The sequence below is a fragment of the Homalodisca vitripennis genome, chromosome 6, assembly GCF_021130785.1.
Source record: "Homalodisca vitripennis isolate AUS2020 chromosome 6, UT_GWSS_2.1, whole genome shotgun sequence".
NCBI lineage: Eukaryota > Metazoa > Arthropoda > Insecta > Hemiptera > Cicadellidae > Homalodisca > Homalodisca vitripennis.
In genome coordinates, this window is record NC_060212.1 from 133,689,953 (window position 1) to 133,712,256 (window position 22,304).

A 22,304-nucleotide genomic window follows, 5' to 3' on the forward strand; every position below is an offset into this window, starting at 1 on the left:
TTGAAATCTCTTTTTACTGTTTAATTTAAACTATTTTAAACCAACTAGCTGTTTAAATGATAATTTTAGTTTGAAACACATCAATTTCACTTTTATTAATCAAAAGAAAAGGAAACTATGTTATCTTACAATAAACACAAAATAATAATATATTAAAATGTTTTCATAAATTAGAAACTATTTAATTCTAATTATGCTGGATCTCACAATAGTTAATGATGAAGAATGTTCTATGTGCACATATTACAAAGTCTAATTCTCAAAACTTGGCCTGACTATTAATTAATTCAATCACAACAAAACACGTATGCTATTGATGCTAAGTATAAGTGCTCCCTAAAAGATTGGAGTTATATCTTTTCCTATTCATTAATCCTACCAAATTTTCAAAGTAACTTAGCTACTAAACTTTTGTCCGAATTACTATCACACATCTATTCAAATTTTATTGATAACGCTCCTATTACTACAGGTTCTGTGCAACTAGACGAACACAGGTTGTTTTTAATAAAGTGTGCAAAATCCAATACTGTTTGGTTGCTCCTTCAAAATCACTTATTGTCACAATGAAAGCAATCACGACTGAAATAAACAGGTGGCTGAAGCCTTTTTGTCACCAAGAAGCGACTTGATTGTTCTGTTGTAATCGCAAAGTTGATCTGGTGTGAAAATCTGCACTATACTGCATGTACTCCACTAAAAAAAATTGTACCTGTTGCTCTCTGTATATACAAGACCTAATTTAAATAATATTGAACTGATATATGATTTACAATTTTGTTGTTTCAACTGAACTGCATTATTATAATAAAAATTTTATCATATCGAGAGCTAAGGAGTTTAAATTTAGCATTTAGGTTGTAATGAACCTTAGTTTCTTGCTTGGAAATGCTTTTAAAAGTTTTGTATATATAAATACAAAAATCTGTGATAAACCACACAACAATTCAACTATGCAATCTCTGTTAAATATTAAATGCAAAGTATAGAAGTTTGTGATATATATGTACATAATTATCTTTAGATCATACGTTTTTGAAATAAATAGTTTTGAAATTATAATCCAACAAAAGAACTTCATATAGATAAATTACTCTTCAACATATTACGCTGTTGCAATTCATTTTTCTCGAATTTCCGCTGTTAGATTGTCTAGGAACCAAGACAAATTACATACTTTAACATAATAGTCTAGGAGACAAGACCAGTTTTGTGCTTGTTTACAAAAAGTGCAATACATCCATACCAATTTTTATTCAAGTGGTGAGTTCTAGCTACGACATGTAAATCTGAATTTGGGTTTAGTTTGAGACCTATAAAGAGTTGTTTGATATAAATTTAACCCTTTGAACGCCGATATAAATTTAGTAATGTTTTTAGATTACGCTCATTTAAGGTGAAAAAATACAAATGAAAATTCCTTAAAGCTAATTTTTTTATTCATTCCTAATGACTAATAGTCACACAAAAAAATAAATTTTAAAATATTGTAATACTTGCATTAAAATAATCACATTTTTTCATAATAATGTAATATTTCAATCAAAATCAAATTTAGTTTACAGAGTAATCAAATGCATGTGATGAAAAATATGAAAACTATGTACAAGGATAAGAAAACAAATAAAGTGTAATATGCTGATCTTGATTAATTTGATAAGTTCTGATAATAATAGATTTAGGCAGTTGTACGGTAAACTTCAAAGCAAAATCGGGAGGAAGCCATGGGGTCTTGGGACATGACTTGCAGCCATAATTACACAACAGAAAAGAAACAATAAAAACTTTATTATAACACCTAAAACATGGTAACAATAAATTTTTACAACTTTTTGTATAAGGAATAACAACGCAAGATCACTTCCCAAAGGCGCAATGCGTGCTCCACTGACAGTCGGTAATGGCGGATAGTATCGTCATCGGCGTACAGACGGGAGTGGGAGAACAGCTGCCAGCAACAAAAAAATTTACTGTTTACCTACTGCGGCCAGCTGACAGCTGCAACTGGATTTTTTTGGTCAAGCCAGTACATTACTTTGTATTGTGGCTTATGTATTGAACTTATAAACTTCAAAAACAGTAATAAAATATATTTTTATCGATCGGCGGATTATTTCGTCTTTGGCGCTATAAGACCAAAAAACATCGCGGATTATTCCGTCTACGGCGTGCTAAGGGTTAAGTCCTCTCAAAAATATAATGTTTACATACTTATTGAAGGGGAGGCCTGAAGTAAAAGTTTTTTTTTGTGAAACTTCATCTGTGCCACATGACTGTTTTTCCCTGTTTATCCTCAATAGGTAAGTTTGCTTTTTGGTACATCTTTTGTATAAAATTGTATTCAAAACATTTAGATGGCCACCTGTTGTTCTGAGTCATCTAAATGCATTGGTCATAGCATTGTTTTGCCTTGTCTAGACATTTAAACTTGTTCAGTTTAACCTATGGTTACATTACAGATTTTCCACCCACTCCTCATAATTAGGCTAGTCGTAAAAAGCCCACTAAACACTATGAGAATTCTGGCATACTATTTTGCACTTATAGTACATTATAGTACAAAAAACAGTTATTTTTTAACCCTCCAACTGTCGGTCAGCGATTTTTTGCGCCGACTCGGTCGTTTCTGTAGTCTCACCGGTGATATTTTCGCCGACCGACATGTACTGGCTTTATAGGTTTTATAAATCCAAATGCCGTTCAAAGACACATAAATGATATATCATTGCAAAGCTAACGAAATAGGCAATCGTTTTGTATACCTTTGAATTCCTTATTGTCTGTTTCCAGACAGTATCGATACAACCAATTGACGTGATGATTTCTCGCAGTTGAAATACATCGAGTGTTCGCGAGATTGTGAACGAGCGGTGTTGTTTCTCATGGCGATATTTGGTACGTTTTATTGCGCTAGTATTGTTGTTTTACTGTGTTAGAGTAACAATGGGTGAGCCTTGTCGGTCAAGTGACATTAGGGAAATTCTTGCGGACCAAAATCTTAGTAAATTGACCGAAACGGAAAACGAAGATAACGACGCTGGATTACTTCGTGAGACTTTTCATGGTTCTTTGACTTTAAATAATGATGACATTGATTTAAATTTGGTTAAATTTCATCAAGTTTTTGGACAGTAAAAGGTGTAATTTCAACCAACACAGGCTACTATGTACTAACAAAATATAAGCGAGCGGTCTAAGACGTTGGACTTCGAGTCTGAGTTAGAGATAGCGCAGGTTCGAATCCTGTCTGTGACCTTGCACTTTTTATCAGTACCATCGAACTTGTATCGACTCTCCCTCTTATTCTGCTTGATAAGATCCTCGCACATGCCAGTGGCCCATGAGGACGGGCAGAGTAAGGATTATAAGGGGATCGGCTTCTCCTTTAAAAAAATAAAATAAAATTTAAAAAAAAATAAAAAATAAGTAAAATAAATAATTGTGTGAGCATGCAAATTCTTATTTTGTCGTTGCTTGCATAATAAGAGCATAGTAATTCCTTTTTTTAGTATATCATTATAAAGTTATATATTTTTGTATTCACCATGAAATTACAGATTTTATAGCAATCTCATTTTTTTAGAAAGATATCAATTAAATTATGTTATATAGACTGAAAGTAAAAAAAATTAAATGAAAAAAAAAACAAAGAAAGTTTTGACCTTTTTTAAAATAAAAAACATGTTTTTATTTTAAAATGTATTTAAAATTGTTCTACAGATCTTTCCAAACAAAATGATATATTTAACAACATATTTACCATAATTATTGAACTTTTTATTAATTTTTATAAATGCCCCTGCAAAACCACCAAATATAGGCGACACTGTGGAAAATATGATAGACAGTTGGAGGGTTAATGCTGTACAATGAATACAATCTCAACATAAGATATTCTAAACAGCAGTGAACATCAAATTGTGTACTGTTGATACGATCAGCTGATATAAATAATTTATTTCATAATAAAACCAACTAAATAAAACAAACAGACCATAATGTAGTAATGACAAAATGATAGACTGCCTACTGTCCTACATCTGTTTTTTTTTTTTATTGTTCCAACTGCCACTGGTAGATTGTAGAGGAATACAGTTCTACACAACAAGATGGCACTCACAGAAAACACAGAGACAACACGTTGTAAGGTAACATATTTTATTGTAAGAAGACAATGATTTTTCAGTGCTCAGAGAAAATAAAATTGGAAATATATAAAAAGAATGTAACTAAACCATTTTCTGTTATAATACAAAATAAAAAATCTTCTATCCCATAAAATAACAAGAAAAGTAAACTAAAACAGGTTATACACTGCAATTTGATAGAAAAAAAGTAAAATATTGTTAATTCGTACAACTAAAAACAATATAAAATAACCTAAAATAATTATTAACATCATCTACGAAAACAAAATTGAATATAATATTTCTACTTCATACAAGCAACACAAAGAACAGATTATAAAGAAAGAACCAAATACAGTTTTCTAAAGTTTAGTTCCAAGTTTCAATACAGCAACACAACTGTGTATTAAACCGTCACCCCCGCATTCACAAGAACCTTACAAATACCTCACACTCCTTGACACTCAACACTTGACACTTCACATTTCACTTCACCTGAAAACAAGTCTTGAATCAAAAATCACTACAAGTAGAGCTACTGTGGCAGTCAGAATAAATACTTTTTTGTAATTTGCATATAAAGACACCTAATTAAATTAGAATTCGATCTAATTTAACACACATCTCTTCTCATACAGTTAAATGAAAATAGTTTGTACATTACACGAACTAATGTGCTAAATAGTACCACTCAGATCGCACAACTACTCCAGAGTTATATTTTTGTTAAGATCCCTTATGAGCATTGTTCCAGAGAATTATGTAAGAACAGCTTACTTTGGATTCTTTCAGTCTGTGATAAACTATGGCCTAATTCTATGGGGAAATAGCTGTCATGTTAATAGGATATTAGTGTTACAGAAAAAAGCTTTAAGAATAATGAATAGGGCAACTTTCAAAGAACATTGTAAACCATTATTTATTAAATGTAAGATTTTGACTGTGATAAACTTGTATATTTATGTATGTTAATTGTATATGAAGAAGAATTTTAATTTAGGTTTAGTTTGTACATAGATCTGATGTACATAATCACAATACCAGAAATCAACTCCAGTTAGATGTGCCATACAGTAGGTTAAGTAAATGTAAAAATAGCTTTTATATTGTAAGTCTGAAAATATTTAACAAGTTGCACAATGAAAGTAAACTCTTAGATTTTAAACTATTTAAGTTCAAATGTTACAATTGGTTAAGCTTAAATCCTTTTTATGATTTAAATGAATTTTTTAGCCTTAGATCTGTAAATTTGTAAATTTTATCCTTGTTAACTTTGTGAATTTTTAAATCTTTATAACTTTTTGTAAATGCTTTAAATTTTAATAAAAATACTGTACTGTTTTGTATCTCATCAATCTATATGTTGATGGCCATTGACGTTGTCTATTGCATGTACTTTATGTGTTTTGCTTACAGACAATAAAGGTTTATGACTTATGACCACTCATTCGGCGATCAGACACCTCAAAAAATTACTTTCCGAATGACCCTCAAAATAAACTTTCACTCTGACAGACTTGATGTGTGATATTGCAAGGAGGGGTGGTAGAGGGTGGGACACTGGAGCTACGAAGCAAGGCATGGAGACATTCAGATCGCTCACATAGCTAAATTCATGGAAATCAAATAGGAGCAGCAAGTGCTGTAACGTGAAGGGGAGCTCTTATTTATAAGCATCATCTGACTCAGCTTTCTGAGTTACTGTGGCAATGACATATGAAGCTAAAATACAACCATATTCAATTCAGTTATTGGACAATGTATTGTGATATTGCCTTGTTTACTTTTAGGATTTCTACTTCAGAAATGTATGACTGACAAAGATTTTAAATTATTCAAGACAAAATTCTATTTAATCATCCTACTTTTAACATTAATAAACCGATATAACGAAGTATCGAAGGACCTGAAGAACATAAGGAAAGAGTTATGGAACAGATAAACAGACTGCCATTTGACATAAAACCCCAAAACCAATACAATTCTTCCTTATAAAAAGAAAAACCTGTATACCAAGCATCAAGTCTCTATGACTTTCATCAAAAGTTATTGCAAAGACAAGCAGACAGATAGACAGGCTGCTCTTTGAGCTTTTGATAAAAGTGCTTTTCCTAGGACCAAGAGTAACCTTTACACAAAGTTGAAGATTTCTATCAAGAGTTATATTGCACAGATGGACAATTAAACTGTTTTATGAAGACTGTGTAAACAAATATCAAGAGATCCTAAACAAATTTTAATTATTCAAGATATTGAATTAAATATGTCTGAATTATCCATATTCCAATGTAGTTTAAAAAGTTAAATTTAAATCTTCGAAAGTATATATTTCAGTTTCTATTGTTTTTATTTCTTTACAATTCTGAGACAAACATTTTAAAATTGTTTCTAAATAATTATCAGAAAGGAATCTGGTTTCCAAATATCATTTTTTTTAAATTACATTTTCTAAGAACAATCTAATCACAAAACCAGGAAGAAATACAGTATGAATGGATGGTAGATATATTCCCACTCATTGATCAAGACTTCTAGTTAAACACCAAATTTGAATTTGGATTACTGAATAATTAAGAATAAACCTACAAGTTCTCAATGATTTTCTACGTGAATTCTATATTTCGTAATGGGAGAGACTGAAATCGTTAATATTTTTATTTAAAAAATATCATTTATATTATAACAACAAAATATAAATCATAGGGAAATTATCATTATTTGCTTCTAAGGTCGCAAATTATATTTTTTTAACACTGTAACTACAATAACTAATAATACAAATTGACACATGTCGAAATTAAACAAAACTCACCTCATATTTTACATATTCAAAATCTTGACTGTTATCAAAATAATTTAAAAACTCCAAAACCCTCCTTTCCTTTTCATCAACAGCAACGTTTTCATCAATATTGAACTGGTCAGGAAGTAACACATGACTTCCACTTTCATTATGAATCATTGTTGTGATCTCTAAACATGGTGTTTCGCTTTTTTGTTGCTCAGTGCTTGATGATTTTGAGCCCGATTCATTTTCAGTCGCTGTTTTAACATTTTTTTCATCTTCTCCTGTACAGTTGATGATATTTGGGGAGTGGAGTTTCTTATTTATCACAACGGCATCTTCTTTGTTCGTGTCAGTTAGGATTACTTTGTATCTTTTTCCATTTGACAGAGTTCCCACTGTTTCAACACCACACACCTGCAAAACCACCACATGATTAAGACTATTAAATATTACCACTGTCAATAATATTAGCATTGTCATACACAGTTGTTGATTGTTAAGGACAACCACTGACAGTTTTATTGGCATGTTGTAATCTACAATTATTCCATTCACAGATAAGAAACATTGCTATTAGAGTGAATCTCCAAACATTTACTAAGCTCTTTGTAGTTAGAATGAAATATAACTTTGCCAATCACACACTTTTGCCCAAATTTAAGGAAAACTGGAGTTGAAAATGAGGTTAATCAGTATTAATCTGTTAATTCACATCTACATCAAGATAGGACCACTACAAAGAACAGTAAACAATTCATCAAACCAGGAATGGGAAGGGCAATGACAGTAGCTCATTTTCACTATTGAGGTTCACTATTAATCCACCATCCAGATTTAATTAATTTTCTGTAGTGACTTTACAAGACATTTCTATTAAAAAACTTACAAACCTCTGATATAATTCATTCTAATTCTATTTGACTAATGTAAAATATACTCACCTGAACATGCAAATTGATGGCTTCTTCATTTTCATTCCTAGTTAAATTGTAGATCTGGTCAATTACATCATCTTCCCAACTGTTGTCATCAGATTCTCCGAAGTGAACATCAGCTAGGTAACATTCTATTACCTGTAGGTAAGAAAAGAAATCCAATCAATTAATTTTACTAATGATTTTTACATGATTATATATGACTTTTGGCACTCCTTGGTCAAAAATAAAACAAACAAATCAATCACCCAACTGTTTAAATCCATCTTAATCCTCTAAGCCTCTACCAACGATCTCGATGAGATAAAGTACAATATTGAATGTTTACTTAAATTTTTATCTGAGGTTGTTCAGAGGGTTAATTAACAAAATATTAAGAAAGTAATAATATTTTTGAATACAGTTTGTGGGAGCATTTTATTTTCACTTTTTGAAGAAAAGATGCAAAATCCAAATTATGATATGTAATTATGTTTCTACTGTAGTCGCCTGGTTTGATAGGTAATTGAAATCAAGCTACAATAGACATATTTGCTCTTTGGATTCCTTAGATTCTTGCTTTTGGACTGAGATTCAATGCTTACAAATAACTTCCCATGTGGCTAAGCAGTTTAAGTACATCAAGAAGCTTGATAATGTTATATTGTGATCTCAATTAAAAAAGCAGCATTAAACTTATGATTTCATCAAATTGTTAAATGCATATTATTTATGAAGAATTCCTACCTGGAAAGGAAGCTTTTTAATAAGATCATCAGATATTGGTACCACATCATTCCAAGTTAATGTGGCAATGTCTCCATAGTCTACAAAGAACAACTCCACTTGATCGTCCAATGTCTTGCTACGGATCACAGCTCGGTTCCACCTGTACAATTAATTATTACATTGACTTTGACACCAACCTTCAGGGTTCAACAGGAATATTTCAGAAAATAAATTCCAGGAGTGTTTATATAACATATAACAATGTTAAATGTCAGAAACCCTATCATCCTTTCAAATATTGTATAGTATTGAATTTTTAAATAGACCATTATTTCAAACCATTACTTACTCATCTGCATCAGGAGCCTTCCCCAAACAGACACCTCCAATGTCAAGTTGCTTAACATCATTTAGTTTCTTCTGCTCTTTCACAAACTCCTGGATCTCTTTCATCAGTCTTTCCAAACTGTAAAAAGTTGTAGCCGTTAACTTTGCACTAGTAGTAAAAGGGTGGTAGTATATAAGTATTAAATGTATTAGATAATTAAGTGGCAAACGTATGGAGATTACAAGATGTCTAAACAATCAGGTGATATAAATCATCCGATTGGTTAAAAAATTTAAACCAAACAAAATATATTGAGAAAATATGAAATGATTTGTCATCATAAAATCCTGTTTAAAAATCTTTAAAATCCTCATAGTCAAAGTGGAAGAAGTATGAAGATTATGAGAGATAACAAAGTGTAAGATGTACAGGGATTATTACTTATAGTGAAGTTGGAGATAGTCTACATGCTGATTATGAGGTGTATGACAGTAGGAAGTGTGAAAGATCAGGATGGCTGGGGCAAAGGAAGAGGTAGTGACATATACCTTGTTTTTGTTGTACTCATCTTTCTAAATATATTCTTATCCTATACATCTTCTCATTAACCCTTTGAGTGCCGCAGCATTTTGCTATATGGTATGCATAAAATGCCGAGCGAAAATGCCTGGTTCTGCAAGGGTCTGGTTAAAAATTCATAACAACTTTATTTATTGGTATAATGTCTTGGGTTTTTGTTTTTCTTTAGATACATATATTTTCTTTATACATATTATAATACATTGATCACTTATTTAACGTTTTTATACAAATAAAAAAAATCATTAACAAAAACTTTATGAGCAAAAACATTTAGTTTTTTAATTTGACACAACTTAGTGTTATTGAAATATTTTATTTTCTCACTTTTAGTTATTCTATCTTATACTCCATTTAATTCCTTACAAAAAGACATATAAACATTTTTTAATACTTATAAATAAAGTTTGGAAAATAAATATGAAAATATGAACCACTACAAAACTAGAATTTTTCTAACCTAACCTAACACTCTGTTTATTGTCTACACTGATAATGCTTAAATCTAATGCCTGCAATACTAGGTCTTCATTGTTTGTATACAATGTTTGTACGACTCATTGTTTATAAATATCACTGAACAAACAAAAACATAAAAACTATACAAACGTATTTAGTAAAGTATAGATGCTTACGATCGCCGTAACTCGCAGCTGTCATTGTTCTACTTACACACAGACTAGAACAACATACACAAACGAAATAAATTGAAGATACTAACACTACACACCCATTTACACTTAAAAACTTTCAATATCATTTGTGAAATAAACAGCAGCGCAAACAAAACACGTGACGGCTCGTCCGCATAGCGGCGGATTCTAAACGCGACTGACAAACAAACCGCCGTAAAAATCAAAATCTAACCAAAATGCAACAAAACCTACATCAAAAGTTACGTTGAAGCCTTTGGAATGCGTATGTATAGTCATTGAGCCAATTTAGATAAATACTATGTAAAATATAAGCGTTACTGCAGAAGTCGCTAACAGCGATTCTGGCATTTCTTGCATATAATGCGGGATCGCTGACAGCGATGCTCCGGCATTCAAAGGGTTAAAAATTATGTTTACAAAATAAAGCCGTCTAACTACCCCAGAAAAAATCATCTTCGTAGTTTCTCATTTACTCACCGTTAGAAAATGATCATTCCTAGTTTATAGGACATATTTTGTAAAGTACTTGTGTGATGGGATAAATGAGGTAGGATGAGGTTACTAAGACAAGAAAGAACGCAACCTAGTTTATCTTGAAGGCAATAGATAAATTTCTCTTTATGAGAAAGAATTGACTGTTAGCTGTTTTAATTGTAATAGAAGTGAAAATGGAAGGGTAACAACAGATTTTAAAATACCAAATAACAAATTTATTCAAAGATTATTATTTTTAGCTCAACACATCAAATAAATAATTATTATATTGGAAGCAGCCAATGAGATAAAAATGCTGAAAATCGTGACTATGTTTTCAAAGACAAAATAAAGCATCCACCAGGACTGGGATAACAAATCTTATCATTAACCTTTCTCTACTCTCCAATTTCAAACCCCAACAATATTGATGTGGCTGATAATCAATAATTGCTTTTTTAGCACATATTCCTCTATTTATCTGACGAAAATCCAAGTTGTGTCCTTATAGTCAAATTAGCTATTGGCTCTCATTAACCTGGTTGGTACAGTCAACATACAAAAATAAAATAGATATAGTATTCTGCAAGGGAAATCACCGTCAAGGTAACAATAATAATTAATGTTATATAGCACCAATCATTCATATTCAAAGACATAGGCAATGCATCTTAAAAATTGTTAAAATTGTGCGGTATGGAAAATGATGCAGGCAACTATAACAATACCGTTTGTAGAAGTGCAAAGCTTTGTTGAAAGAGCAAAAATTCAAAGTTACACTAATCAAGATCACTCAGTACAGACTTACAGTGAAGTTGTTAAATTAGAAATAGACTCATAGAGAACAGTCTCAAATAACAATATATGTAGTATTCTGGAGCATTACAATATTATACTCTGCTAAATGCACTAATGCCACTTTTAAATAAGCAATTACATTGCTAAGAAGCATTAGTCAAATTGATAACCAAAGGGTTTCCTGTTCAATCTTACCAATGGAAAAAAGTGTAACCATAGTAGAAGGATAATAGCTCTTAAGAGACAACGTGACACCGTTTTTAAATGAAACAATAATATATAACGTAATGTTTATTTGGCACCAGGAAAGCTCAATCTTTTATTTCAAATTTAATAATCAACCAAGAATCTATGCAACATTAAGTTCTCCTTAAAATTGAACTATTGTTTTTCTGCCTGTTTGTTCATTTGAGTGATAATTGTTGGAAAACAGATTTTAGAGACTTGAAACTTGGCACAGTCCACAGGTTCTTCTTAGTTTAAAGAAGAACATTATTATTTTAGGGTCATAAGGCCAAAGGGCAGTCAGTCTGTCTGTGCAACTCGTTCATTACGTTCTGTCGGTCCATTAATAACACAATGAGCAATCCTCTTAGAAAGCATCCAACTTCAATCAATTTTAACTTGCTGATAGCAAAACTATTCCATTCACAATCAACCACATCTGTTTTTGAAAAATGTTTGTAGATATAATACATGTTTGATATTGTTTAAAGCAGCATAGGATGTGCAATAAGAACTCATTAATTATTTACAATGTCAATACATGTGTAGAAAAATTATGCTTTTTTCAGCATACCAATTAAAGATGTGCACTAATTGTGACAGTTTTAAAACACATCTTTATAAGCAAAAGTTTCAAGTGTGATATGATGTCATTTACCAGTCACTGTTGTAGCTCAACCTCACAAAGATGACATTGGGTTCCTGCACAGTGACCACATGCACAGCCTCACTGTTGTCCATGGGCAGCCAGGCCCACCTCGGCTTAGCCTGGACTAGGTTCTGCGGCTTCGTCTGTTCTGGCTCTTCTTTGGCTGCAAATTGGAAAAGATGGTACAAATATCAATTATGGCTTACAAATTTAACATGGAGATAACAAAGCAATAGAGAGGATAAAGTTGAAGAGAGCACAAGGAAATTTCAAAGATCAAGTCTTTAGGGAGAGCTTGTCTCAGTAGAGAGCTTGAAATTTCCATGTACAAATCATCTGTAAAAGAATGCTATACTTAATTTTTAAAACAAAAGCTAACTTTTCAAATGTAACAATCGTGATATAAGTCTCTACCATGTGCTTAGTACAAAATATAATACCATATCAATGCGTATTTCAATCCTTGAAGAACTCATCCGAGATTTATCGCAAGTAGTAAGGAACTTTTTGCGTTACACTTCAACTAGTTAGTTACATCTTATGTTTGAACTCTTTCTGTACAATTAATATAACTAATCTTCTGCGGGAGAATACAAAAAGCACTTTCTTTAACTGAATCCATTTTAACATAAACTGTACATTTTATATATTGTTGTAAAGCCTATTACATCCTTTACAACTTTGTTATATTATTAAACAAATTGCAAGCTTACAAATATGTGATTTATATTTGATTTTTTTGGGGGGAAACAGTGTTTATATACTAAAAGTATAATGCATTTCAATATTTTTGTATAAAAGTTAAGTATATTAGGTAATGACTTTACCAGTTATTGTGAAATCTCTATGATTTGTAGAATAAAAGAAATACATTTACTGTTATTGAAACTAGATACAAAACATCTTATCACTTCTACTATAGAAAATAAAGAAAACATTTGTAATAACAGATCAGATAACACAAAGTTGTTGCCACAAAGCAGATAACATGGATAAAGTAAACTGAGGCACTTTTTGGGAGTGAAACTTTAGCGTCAAGCACATTGTTGAGGCGATACAAAGCACTTCACCAGAAAAGGGTTAAAAGACATCGTATTAGATTTTATTGAAATGTCTGTAGTATTTAATTTTTTTATATTACTTTATTTATAGTCTAACAATTTATATTTAATGTATTATTATAACAACACTTCTTTAATTGTGTTTAACAAAAGTTTTACCAGTAGTTCTAGAGGAACAGTGAGGCATGATCAGGGTTGCTACAGGAATCCAATAATGAAATTCCCTGACTTTTCCCTGATTTCCAGACCAAATTTTTCATTTTTCCCTGACTTTTTTTGACGCAATCCCCAGGGTTTTTGGCAATTAATGGGTGGAAAAAAGCGGTGTTGAGGAGGCTAACAGGGTGGCAAATATAAAAAAGCAAAAAAATAAAGTGTGTCGTCTGCAGGCTTGGACTCGGCGCGGCGGCAGTAAGTTTATTTGTGTAAAGGGATTTTATATTTTTCCCTGACCAACGTCGAAATTCCCTGACTTTTCCCTGACTTGAGACCGGATTCCCTGACTTTTCCCTGATTTCCAGTCCTGGTTTTTTTTCCCTTAATTTTTCCCTGACTTCCCTGATTTCTCTGACCTGTAGCATCCCTGGTGATGGTCTACTAGCTCTGACTCTTCCTAGTGAAATAAATAATGTCTGTTACTAAAATTAGATAGTCACACATTTGTACACAAGTTATGTCAAAGTAAAACTGATATTGATATGTCAACACAACCACTGCCAACCGATAAACGGGAACAATTTACCATCTGAAAATTTTATATTTAGTTTGTTATTAGTAAAAATAGGGAACTGTTGATAGTTAATGTAATGAATTTTTAAAGTTGTAAACTGTCTAAAACTTTCCTTACTTTAACACTACCACAAATACTTTTCTGATTAAAAATTAAACTGGCAGAAACAGCATTGAACAGTCAAAATCCACATTCATCATTACATTTAAATTTTAAGCTTAAGAAATGTTATCAAATATACAGTACTCCTTTTAAACTGCATCAGACTTTAGCAAAACTGAATAAACCTAAATATATGATGTTTGGTCTGTTGTAAATATGACAAAAATGAATAGTACTTACGTATCTCGATTCCTGCCTTCTCGCACAGTTTATACAGGTTAGGCAGATGATCTGGGTTCTCGAGAGCATTGTTGGTATTCAATAGATCCCGACGCAATGAAAACTTGAATACGGTCGTGTTCAGCTGTGGCAAGTGCTCCATGAAACTCATGGGCTCAAGCCAAACATTTTTGCCCAGGCTCAGCACAATCTGAGCCAATAAGTAAAAATTAAAGACCAACAAACAAGTAAAATAAATGCTACTAATTGCAAAAAAACTGGTAATAAAAATATTTAAGTAAGAAATAATTCAGGTTTGGTATTATAAATTTAGGGACAGCAAATATGGTATAATAAATTACTAATTCTTACATCTACTAATACGATGTAACTCTTACATATCCTTTTTAGCTTCAAAACACTATTTCACTTTAATTCTCATATGAAATCAAATAGTTAAAATTGATTTTATTATGTGCAACAGTGCAATTATAACTTAGATCATATACACATGAGTAACACTGAATCCAAAACCCCTGATATTTCTAATATTTACGTAAAGATACAAAGTGAAGTACATTAATAAAGCACTAATAAGTTGAATGTGTACATGTTTTGTATCCTCATACTGCCTGTGCAATATGTAAGATCAAATTATCTAAACAGACTTATCCACTATTGACTTAATTACTTCACAAAATGTATTTTAATCTCCAAAGACTATTCTTTGTTTAAAGTTTGTTACTGATGATGGAAGGTTTTGGACATTTGCCATCATCGTATGTTACAAAAAATTGTAACACTACACTTTTGAGGATTGAAATCTACTCGTTTTTCTCTCTCCAGTCCGGACTTCACGCAGTTAGTCAAGTATTACTTAATTAGTTTAATTTGGAGTGACAGTCCAATGCCAATTACTTTTCTCACTTGAAGGAGAGGTTAAATTTCAATACTCAAACCGTTGTGTTATACTTTTTCGTGACATATAACGATGGCAAATGTCTGAAATCCCTATCATCCCTAAAAAGACTACTCAGGAAGCATACCTTTCCTGCGAGATAACCCTTGGGAGAGTGACGTCTGGCATCCCGCAGGTGCGTTTCCACCCATGCCTTAATAGCAGGACTCCAACAAGTATCCTGATCCTTGGGCATCATGCTGCAGAGGTACACATCCACCACCTGAGGCGGGGGGGAGCGCAAGCTGGCTGGCAGTTGGTACAAGTACATCACCTAAATCCATTGTAATCATGGTTACTATACAAATATTGGCCTTTCATATATAGCCTATTTTTTAGCTAGTTTAATACTTAAATAGAAATTGAATTATTGTTTTTATAAAAATGAGATTCAGTCCAAGAAAACTATATAAGGCCTTTTGAACCCACAAAATCACTAAGAGTGGATGGAATTTTTCCACCTCTACTACAAGATGTTCTCTTGTATAATTTAACCTGTTGATTAGTGAGTTTTTTAGTGCGCATGGCTCAAAAAGTGATTAACTATTTTAATTTTTTGGATTTTTGAGTATTTTATTTTGGTATTATTAGCCTACATCTGCATCTAGGCTAACACTTGACGCGTTCACACTGTTAGGAAATAAATCACTATCCAATTCTTCGTCTTCACTACCCGAATCCAAAAGAACTCACGTATTTCATCATCATTTAGATGGCCACGAAGCCACTTGTAGGGCTTTGTTTGAACGCTCCTACGATCTAGCGGATACTCTGAGAACTATTTGGGCCAATGATGTTCCGTAGTACTTAACACAGCTGCTATATGTCTAGAAATCAATATCCTTACGAGTCGCAAGTATTGCGGTGAAACTAACCAGTAAAACTGTTCAAACCGCAACAGTTGCGTCGTCACTAACCTATACCTTGGCGCGCTGCGCCACAGATGCTGCGGTGCTACTAATCAATAGGTTAATAACCCCCCTTATAAGTATTTCTGCATTTAGCTACATTACACAAATTGGAGGTAGACTTTGAATGTTTTATTCTAAAGAAAGGGAGAGAATGCCATCAACGTAAGTCATACAGACCTATCAGTCTGACCTCCAGATAAATCAACATCACAATAGCCTAAAATGGCTTTAGTTTCAATAGCTGGAAAAAATAAATAACTACTCTCAAAGAAACACTATAGGTGTTAACTCAAAGAATATTGAGAATGTAAATTTATAAAATTCATATCTTGAAAACCATAACTTGTACACATATACATTGCTCATTTGACAATTTAATCCATAAAGACAGCTATTTGCAATGATTTAAACTGGACTTTATTATGAGATTAATTAATAGTTTTCTGATTTATCAAGTACACGAATTTCATAGTTGTTGATGCTCAGGCTATTACAAATTATTTAACTTTTTGTTTTATGATTTATTACTACAACCTACAGATTCTGTTGATTGCCACTTTTAGGGTTAATATTCGAAATTTTAATTTTTTTTCAAATGCTGCCAGTTCCCCACACAATTAACATTTATAAATTTTTTTGTAAAGTGAGGTGGCAAATATATAGAATACCTTAAGTATCTGAGCTAGGTTCACATACATGTTATAAAAATTTCAGATACCACACAAAATTGTCCTAAAAATTGGAATTGTTACCTACTTAATAAATATTGATTAAAAATTTAGATTAAATTATTGATTTAAAATTGTCCTACAAATTGGAACTATTACCCATTTAAATAAATATTGATTTAAAATGAACAAAATGCCAATTCAGCCTTTTTACATAATCTGATTTAAATTATAAATTACAATATATGGATTCATACATTCTCCACAATACTTCAGTAATTATTTATACTTACAGAAAAATCTTCAAAATAGCTTCCATTGTCAATAAGCCTTATATTGACTGCTTCGGGTTCACCGTGCTTGTTGACCTTGGTTATCTTAAGGACAACAGCTCTGTGATATGTATCATGTGAAGACTCTACACACACTAAGTCACCAACGGATGGTAGACCATGCAGCTTCCTGGTAAAAAATGTTGTCTTTAACATGATGCTGACGATTATTTTTTTGACTTTACAACTAAATGCATTACAATGACTTGCTTTTAGACATTTTGAAATAAAGTAAAATATGAGTGATACTATTAAAGAAACTGGAAATCTTTAATTACATGTAAGGATTCAATTATTGTTCACTTATGGTTCATTAATTTCCACTCTACCTAGCAGCAGGAAGTTCAATTCAAATCTAAGCCATTTGTTGGTTACTGATTTACGTTTGGAATTGCACAATAGATTCAATGTCATTTACTTTGAAACATATCCACATATCTATGATTGATCTTAAGTTAGTTTAACATAACAATGAATAATAAAATTATTAAACAAGTTGATAAAATTACAGTAAGTTATTACGAGGTTTAACCTGTGCACACAAATATTTAATATATATTTAGAATTACACCATTAAGGAATCATACAAGTCCTCAGGTAGTTTCAATTTTTCAATTTAGATTATTTTCAAATCTCTTGTAACTGTTAAATAAAAGAAGCATACCGGTTCTTCTTTTCCTTGTAGTAAATATTGATTTCTAAACACAGTTCCAGCATTTTGGATGGAAGTTTCTGCCATTGTCCTTTCTTCTCCGAGTGTTCCAACAGTCGAGCAGAGAAGTGACAAGCATCATGGACGTGCTGTATTAATATCTTTACCATACCGCTCCTGAATAACAAAAGTAACTTATTAAAACCACATCAGTTTATCTGGGTTTGATAAGACTGATCCATTACTGAAGGTAATCTTACTTTGGTATATCCTGTGGAAGATCTTGATTTCTGCTCAAAACGTGTCGGTTTGGACACTTTTTGGAGTCCCAACAGCAACCGAATTCCTTTAGGTCCTCACATAGTGACTCCTTTAATTTCTCTTCTTCCCGCTTTTGTTCCAATTTCTAAAAAAGTAAATGTGATTATTGAACAATTTGCCATTGATATAGCAAATTCTTCAAAGACTGTAGAGGAACTCTCGTACCTTATTAAACTTTCTACTTCTGTAATTAGAGTAGACATGATCATTTTTTAAGTTCAACAGTGACAATCTAATTTTACCTTTATTGAAATATATACATATATATATATTGAAATAAACTATGGTTAATATCTACGCTATATATTAACAGATCTTTTTATGGTCAGCTGAATTTTCATGTTAGAAAAACACAATATTATATTATATTATCACATTTTAGTTGAATGTATGTGTAAAACAATAAACCATTATAATCACCAATTGTAATTTTTTCAAAATCAGTTCTTAAAACATAAGAACAGTTTGTTCCAGAAGTTAATTATTAGTATTATTTTACAAAAGTTACCTAAAAAAATAAATGTTGGCTGTTTGGTTGGTTACAACAAACAATCATGAATAGGTTTCATTGAAACTTGAGCATACATTGACTGTTTATTGATATATTCAAATAAGAATAACTACATAAAATATGTCTGTTACAAAACTCATATTCAAAAGACTGAAAGAGTTTTTTCTTCTTTTAAGGATAATCGGTCTTTATTAATCCCTTAGGTTCAAATAATAAATTGTAGACTTTTCTGATATTCCTCAAACAGATTGATTTCACAGCATTCCTTTTGAAACTTATAAACTCACAATAAGTTAAATTTAAATTGTGAAGCAATTATTATTCACTAGCATATTTAGACTATTTAATCGGTTGCAGTCACAGGGGTTTTACAGCTGAAAATCCTGGTCAGTTGGTACAATTACAGAAACTAACTGTAGTCTACCTTTTAACAAAGAAAATACTCAGCATTGCTTTTTTTACTATGCAATTCTTTGGACAAATTTTTTGGACATAGGAAATACAATGAAACTCTTCAATGCTTGAAAGAAGACACTTGAATATAAATATTAACTACTGTAGTCCAACATGAAAATTCTTGTAGATCACTTTGAAGGTCTACAACTTTTTAAGATCACTTATCTTTATATATAAATACAATCAATTTAAACAAAAATTTTATTCCTGGCATGTAGTCAATCCATTTTATTCTTTTGACTGTCAAACTGTTAGTATCTAGATATAACCTATTTAGTTTAATGATTAGATTTTAAATGTTAATGTGTTATAATTTTTATTCATACTGATTTTATTTTTAAATTTATCAATGTTATATAATTCTGTTATTGCAATTTTGAGTCAGTGTTTTAGTTGTTATTGTTATTTATTTGTTATATTCCTGTTATTTATTTATTAAAATTTTAAAATAATATTTAAATTGTGGTGACTGTTTTGGAATCTTTATGTTTTGGGAACCAAATTTTCCTTATCTTGAATTCTACCAATTTGTATATTTTATACATGACGTGTTGATGCTTGTGTATGCTTTATGGCAATCAATGCATTCTTATTCTTATTCTATTGAAACTCAAGCCTACACTGTGTCTGCTGTAGCCTCATACCTAGCTCAAACTCTTGAAAATTACTTAATGGTTGATTGTAGAATTAAACAACTTCCTGACCACAATTCGATAAGACGAGGTAAAACATTCTTACTCTCTTCATCATCTTACTCATCAAATACCTTAAAACTGGCACAAGCTCAAACCATTATTAAACCCCATATTTAGGGAGATCAAAGGACTGCCTACCCTGACAACAACTCACCTCCAGAGTCTGCTCTACCGGAGTAGGCAAGACTGTTCCCAGTCTCTTCATGAACTCCATAACTCCTGGCATTTCCTGGTAATTATCCTCATCCATCAAGATATGCACTTGACACTTTTTCTTGTGAACATTTTCTTCCTTCAACCCACAAACATAATGACAAGTCATTTATTAATAAAGTAAATCTGTATATTCTTTGCATAGTTCAGTTCAATTATATCAATTATATACAATGTTTATCATGATGAGAAGGAAGCCACAGCCATGTGAGTGGTTAGTTTGAAAATTAAATATCTGTGTTTATTCTGCAGTCAACTATTAAAATTGTTTAACTACCAAAATGCACAATATATCATTTTATACAAAACACTACAAAATAGTTTTAGCAGTAACTATCCACTCACCAATAGGTAGAGATGATGGACAGGGAAGAAATTCAATTGTAGGATAATGGTCAATAGAGTGTGCTTTGGAATTTTAGGGATAAGCAATAAAATAAAAGCACTAAATAGGTTATAGCGGTAACTATTCACTCACCAAAAGGACGAGATGGCGGCTCTGTTTTACTAGTTGTTATTTATTTGTTCTACACCTGTTATTTATTAATTTTGTTCTATTCCTGTTATTTATCCTCTTATTTAAAATTAAAAATAATATTTATTTTGTGGCATAACTGTTTTGACAAACTCATGTTTTAGCTACCAAATTTGTCAATCTGGACTTTCTTTTATATTTATCATATACAGGACTTGTGTCAATGATTTTGTAAGCTTTCTGACAGTAAACATATTCTTATTCATCCTAAATATATTATTAATCTGTAGGAAATTGTATGATACACTACTAGGGAGATCAGAGACTATAACAATGATGACAGAACAATGAGTAAGAAAGAAATTAGTAAAAATCAACAAATTACTATCACTTACAGCAACAACTAAGGTCATGAAAATGTTTTATGAGAGAATTTAATAATTATTAAAAATATTTGTAACATTGCTACAGCTTTCTCAAGGCTTGATGACAGAAGCTCCAAAATCGGTAGTAAATTAAGTTTCCTCGTATGGATGGATACATAAGCTTTCTTATAATAATTATTACCTGTCGAAGGATGTTGCGGAAGTTATCTATAAGGCAGATAAAACGCAGACTGAAACCCTTTAGACTGATAGGCATATTGTAGTGTATCAGGACGTGAGCATTAGTTATAGGCAGTTCTCGCAGCTCATCAGACCTTATAAGGATCGGAAGTGATGCACCTTGACTGTTTTGCCACGCCGTAATAACATCTTTTTCCTTATGCTTCCACATCTGCGGAATCTCTGTACACAACATAAAGAAAAAGTTTGTAGTAAAAAATGTCTTTTAAAAATAATATTAAAGTTTGTAAATTTTATCACTCCCAAAAATCAATATTTTAACAAAGTAGTGTTACTAGATTTAACTCAGCTCTAAAATTCAAGAACCTCAAAATTACTTGTTGAAATTTTAACAAAATACCGCCATACCTGAAATGTTAACACTGGTCAAATCTTCATGGGCCGCTAAGACATTCTCCATTCCGAGGTCTGTCAGGAGATTGTAGACGAACTTGACATCGTCTTTTTTCTTGCAGGCAACCACTGTGCGCAACTGACCTTTTATCCCATTCAGCAGTTCTGGACAAACCATTAGAAGAGAACTTTACACACGACCTTCACATTATCATACTTCCTATACAAAAGGTGTAATATAAGTATTTTGTGACTAGCATTAATTAAACATAAATTATTTCGATTTATTTTTTACTGAGGTGCTAAAAACTATTAGTGTTGCAATTAAATAAATGGATATTTTACTTTGTGAAATGTAGCCTGTACACACAAAAAATCATCAGACAGCCAATTCGATAATACTGGTTTTCACTGACACTGGTTAAGTTAATAGGTGAATTATACATATCATACATCAGACAATAAATAAAATTCAGTAAAACCTTTTCCTTTAAATTCTACATTTTAACTCTATGAACCTAAAAGACTGGTGAACTTTTATAAACTCGAAGACACCAATAAGTTTACGTTAGCTGGTTTATGTTAACATTCACAATTTACAAATTAAGAAAATCTAACAGGATTATGTGACCATTCAAAAACCAAAGTTATCTTACAAATTCGTGACTTTCCATAAAATAATTAATGTTGATTTATTTTAATATAACCTCTACCGTGTTAATACATATGAAATAAAAATACAAGAAAGTTAGTATTTTATTCTTCAAATCCACA

At 31.5% G+C, this 22,304-nt stretch overlaps 1 protein-coding gene across 2 annotated transcripts in view; it reads right to left on the reverse strand.

Moving 5' to 3' along the window:
• The window catches only part of LOC124364933 (putative ATP-dependent RNA helicase TDRD12), a 90,525-nt gene that overhangs the window by 12,023 nt on the left and 56,198 nt on the right, over positions 1-22,304 (reverse strand). Inside the window, exons 13-26 of one of the 2 annotated variants that reach the window (XM_046820763.1) lie at positions 21,546-21,695; positions 21,139-21,359; positions 20,038-20,175; positions 18,161-18,306; positions 17,913-18,077; positions 17,210-17,378; positions 15,426-15,611; positions 14,401-14,590; positions 12,277-12,430; positions 8,908-9,024; positions 8,577-8,718; positions 7,857-7,988; positions 6,940-7,329; positions 4,136-4,622 (exon numbers count right to left, since the gene is read on the reverse strand). In XM_046820763.1, the coding sequence (XP_046676719.1) occupies positions 4,614-4,622; positions 6,940-7,329; positions 7,857-7,988; positions 8,577-8,718; positions 8,908-9,024; positions 12,277-12,430; positions 14,401-14,590; positions 15,426-15,611; positions 17,210-17,378; positions 17,913-18,077; positions 18,161-18,306; positions 20,038-20,175; positions 21,139-21,359; positions 21,546-21,695 (2,309 nt within the window). In that variant the 3' untranslated portion in view covers positions 4,136-4,613. Of the gene's footprint in view, positions 1-4,135; positions 4,623-6,939; positions 7,330-7,856; positions 7,989-8,576; positions 8,719-8,907; positions 9,025-12,276; positions 12,431-14,400; positions 14,591-15,425; positions 15,612-17,209; positions 17,379-17,912; positions 18,078-18,160; positions 18,307-20,037; positions 20,176-21,138; positions 21,360-21,545; positions 21,696-22,304 lie in introns of those variants that run through there. The other variant, XM_046820762.1, reaches the window with a different exon arrangement.